The following is a 4,571-nucleotide window of genomic DNA, read 5'->3' as shown; positions in this document are numbered from 1 at the left end:
AACTTTTACACTCATACATAAAAGAAGTGAATTTTATGTCTAGTTTAACTCTACAAAATCAGCTTGTAAGGCAGAGTGTAAGTCACTTATATATATTATAAAATGATCCTAACTGTAGTTGATGCTAGACATTTATGAGTGGTCCAATAGTGGGTGGAACAATAAATTCAACAAAACAACAAACTTTACTATAATAAGTTCAAGCACATGACTTTGATATCATGTTAAGAATTGGACTTTAAGTTTAACTCAAATCTACAAGTAAGGTAAAGTTTGTACCCTCTTATATACGGTAAATTAACATCAGTTCTAGTTTCACTAGTACATATTTGCCTTTTAAACTCGATCATTATGCCTTGGTTCCTGCAGAAACGAGACATATCAAAACGCGATGACATTTTCTAAATTTAGGCGAACTTTTATGCCTTGGTTTTGCTAACAAGCAAAGTAGAAAAGCTTATATGCCTCAGTTCCATACCAACTGAAGCCTAATGCCTATAAAATAGTTCAAAATTCCTGCTCTTTTAACGTTTTTAAACTGAAACTCAAAGATTCTAGCTCGATTTCCCTTAAACTAATGCATAAAAGCCTTATGGCTTCGGTTTTCCACGTGCCCAAGGAAGATAGTGTCACTTAATTCAAGAAATAAAAAAAAATTTATAATTTTTGAAGTATATGTCTCGGTTGGTCATATACCCGAAGCAGAATGCACGTTTATGCCTCGAGTTAGCTGAAACGAAGCAGAAAAGAGGTTTATGCAACAGTTTTTGGTGAAGTCGAGGCAGAATCTTAAATCTAGTGCTTAAAATTGGGAAATTTGACAAATCTTTGTCTTCTTTGCTTCTCGTCTTATCTTTGTGATGTTGTTGCCACCTTTCCTCTGCGTGATGGTCCTGCATTTGTTCTGCTGCCATTACGCATCGCCATTGCTTCCAACCACCATGCGTCCACCACGCTACTGCGTAACGCCTCCATTGTCGTCGTCGCTGCTATTGTGGTTGAAGGAGGGAGGTCGCACACTCATGGTCGAAACCACCAGTGGTTAGTGGTTTTTTAATTTTTTTTTTTTTGCATTTTTTGTTTTTGGACGAGTTGCTCATGTTCCCTTGTTATTAGGATTTCAGTTAGTGTGTAAGATTTTTTTTTTTTTTTGCGATTTTGATTGTGTTTGTGTGTTCCCTTAGGTTCCATAATTATTTTTTGTATGTTTGATAAGTGATTAATTATATTGATTTATTGATTTATGGAAACTTTTATATTAATGCTTAAATATATTAATTTATTTTGTTTGGTTTAAAATTATTATTGCATTGAGTTAGCCTTAGTTTCCCATTTAAGATTCAATACAAAAATTATTTCCTGTTTCGAAGATTTTTTAAGAAAGAATATGTTTTTTAAAATTTATTTAAGAGGATGAAGTAATAATTTATAAGTATTGAATCTTGAATTGTCTTGTTTGACCGTTTAAAAAGACTAATATTTTTTTAATAGTATAGTGCAAATATATATTTTAATATACATGTCTAAAATGTCATGAATATTTGCCAACTGTATTTAAGAGAAATAGAATATACATTAAAAAAAGGCTCACTTTATGCCTAGATTGTAACTAAAACAGTGGTGTTATGCCTTAAAGATCACACTGATTTCTTTTTTTAAAATGGACATTAGACCTCGTTGTCCTATAACCGAGGTACTCTCAATTTTTCGCATGGTTTCAGTTAGAATTGAGGCAAAAACACCATTTTGATTATTTTTTAATTCATATTAGGCCTCAATTGTCTTAGAAATCGAGACACTAAGAGCTAAATATGCCTCAATTAATAACCGAGACAAAAAGGTCACCCTTTCTTGCCTCAGGTCTTAAACCTAAGCAAATGACCAAAACAACCGCAGTGGAAATCCTTGCTTGCACTGGTGTTTATGTGAGACTTTTTAATAGAAAATCCTAAACCATAATACCATTTCATAATACAAAGAGCGAATTCAAGGTTAATTTCTTCATAATATTTTTGGGCAATTAGGCCTTTTAAGCGTATCTTTGGTAACATGATGGTCATGTGTCCATAAAATAGCAATCTTACCTGTAAATTAATTAGTTTCATACTTGGATAAGTAACTTACACAAAGACCAAGGTCATAAAAATGTCTTCCTACTATGTGTTGGAAGTCCTACATCACCAAGGTCAGCTTACAATATAGAAGTAGGTGCAAACCTCACCGTACAAACATATTTTGTAAGGTTGAATTAGACTTAAAGTTCACATTTTAAAATAGTATTAGAGCCACGAGTTAGATAATATCTTATTGAAGTTTATTGTTTGTTAGATCTATTGTTCCACTCACTATCGGACCGTTATGAGATCACCTATCAATGTCTAGTCTCACGCTTGAGATATATATTCTTCAATGTGAACAAGTGTGTTAAAAGTCTTATATTAACTAAAAATAAGGTTAATTAACAATTTATAAATGAATGTAAATCTCACATTATAAACTAGTTTTTTAAAGCTAAGATAGACTTAAAGTTTTTTAATAATATGTGACTCCATGAAGTGAAATAAAAAATCTCCCAATGAACAATTTTCTCATATCTTTCATCAACTATGAAGTGAAATACTTAATGGTACATAAACATCTTAGCCTTTTGTAGCTAAATTCTCAAATCCAATAACTATAAATCATTAAGTACCATTTAGAATATGACGAAGTTTTTTTTTAATATATTTTAAAATCTACTTGTAATCGATATAAGTATCTGTTAAAAATTAGCGTTCTTGTTTTTTGGTAAAGATACCATTTGGTACATCTTAAGTTACGAAATTCACGTGAGGATAAACGCACATTGTTTAATGATATTTGACTCACTATTTTTGATTTATTTTTAATTCACCGCTCTAACTATTCTTAACTTATCAAATCACACCACTAAAAAAATAAAAGTAAATAATCAAAAGATGATTGAAATGGTAAATTAAAAATGAATATAAAAAAATGATTTAAAATATTATTGTCTTTCTCGTTACATAATAAATTACTTCCACATGTTTATACAAGTACAAAATTAAAAGGTAAAAAATAAGTAATTAACTTTCTTATTTAGTTTCAACCTTCTTAGTTTTTACCGCATTAATAAAAAAAATACATATTTATTATATATCTCACTATTTAAGGAGAACTAATTAGTTTTGGTGCCACTTTTTGATTAAATAGTTTTTTTAATAAATAAAAACAGTCTGTCTAAACAGTTTCAAAACAACTATAGAAAAAATATATTTTGATAAATTCTTTCAAACAGTGATAGAAGTGTAAGTGACATAAGTCCAAATAAACTCTTTCCAACGTACCCTTGGACTTATATCCCAAACATAACACAGAGTGTTTAAGGAAGGAAAGGTGATATGATTAATAATATAAAGTTGTATTATTCATAGTTTGGAGTAGAAAGCAGTGTTTCTCGGTTCTACATTACGCATCCATGCATGGCAAAGAAATGCTTGAAAAGAAGAACTAAGAGTGGTCCTTCCCAGAACATGCAAACTAAACTAAAACACGACAACGGTAGCAGTTACAAACACCTCTTATTTCTGCATATAGTTAAAGCACAATTCTGAACATCACAGGTGGGTGGCTCAGTTGGAACCTGGAGGGTACTTAGGGTGGGGTGGCTTGTGAACCGGTGGTTTCTGAACTGGGGGCTTGTAAACCGGTGGTTTCTCAACTGGTGGAGACTTATAAAGAGGAGGCTTCTCATATTGAGACTCATGAACCGGTGGTTTTCCATGTGGTGGCTTGTGAACCGGTGGTTTCTGAACTGGTGGCTTGTGCACCGGTGGTTTCTCCACCGGAGGCTTGTGAACTGGTGGGGACTTATAAACGGGGGGTTTCTCATATTGTGACTCATGCAGTGGTGGCTTCCCATGTGGTGGCTTGTGCACTGGTGGTTTCCGAACTGGTTTTTCCTCAACTGGGGGCTTGTGAACCGGTGGCTTATAAACCGGTGGTTTTTCTACCGGTGGCTTCTTAATGGGAGGCTTGTGCACAGGAGGTTTTTCATAGTTTGCAAGCACTTGAGGGGACAGAACAAGAGCTGCAAGGAGCAGAACTAGGGAGTTTAAGGAAGCCATGTTGTTCATGTTTTTGTTGCTGAATGACACAACCAGTGCATGCTATTTATAGTGGTTTGGGACTCATTGTTACTGTTGGGATACTCTAATTATGAGTTAAAAATTCACATAGCGTAGAATACATGAAGTTAAATATTATATAAAAATAAATCATTGCTTTAAGTTTTTAAGGTTAAAGTGATATAAATGTCTTAAATGTATAAAATTAAAGGATAAATATGTTTTTGGTCCCTCAAGTTATAGTGAAATTTGAAATCAATTCATTTTCAAAACTTTTGACCAATTTAGTCATTTATCTTTAAAAATGCTTGAATTTAGTTATTTTAACCAAATTTTGTTAAGTTTATCTAACGTTTCAAGCGCATTTCATGATAGTATTTGAATTATTTATACCCTTTGACATATTTTTGCTTCAATGTTAACTCAAATATTATAATAAAATGC

General features: G+C 32.4%; 1 protein-coding gene across 1 annotated transcript; it reads right to left on the bottom strand.

Moving 5' to 3' along the window:
• Positions 1 to 3,402: 3,402 nt before the first annotated feature.
• On the bottom strand, positions 3,403 to 4,159 carry LOC114162188 (uncharacterized). Its single transcript, XM_028045994.2, has one exon. It carries the CDS (start codon positions 4,134 to 4,136, stop codon positions 3,633 to 3,635), a length of 504 nt encoding a protein of 167 aa, XP_027901795.1. The 5' UTR covers positions 4,137 to 4,159; the 3' UTR covers positions 3,403 to 3,632.
• Positions 4,160 to 4,571: the final 412 nt, after the last annotated feature.

This window comes from Vigna unguiculata, chromosome 9 (genome assembly GCF_037176805.1).
Source record: "Vigna unguiculata cultivar grain cowpea cultivar isolate G323 ecotype 2 chromosome 9, ASM3717680v1, whole genome shotgun sequence".
Classification (NCBI taxonomy): Eukaryota; Viridiplantae; Streptophyta; class Magnoliopsida; order Fabales; family Fabaceae; genus Vigna; species Vigna unguiculata.
The sequence above is the reverse complement of the archived record's forward strand: the minus strand, read 5'-3'. Positions and strand labels throughout refer to the sequence as shown.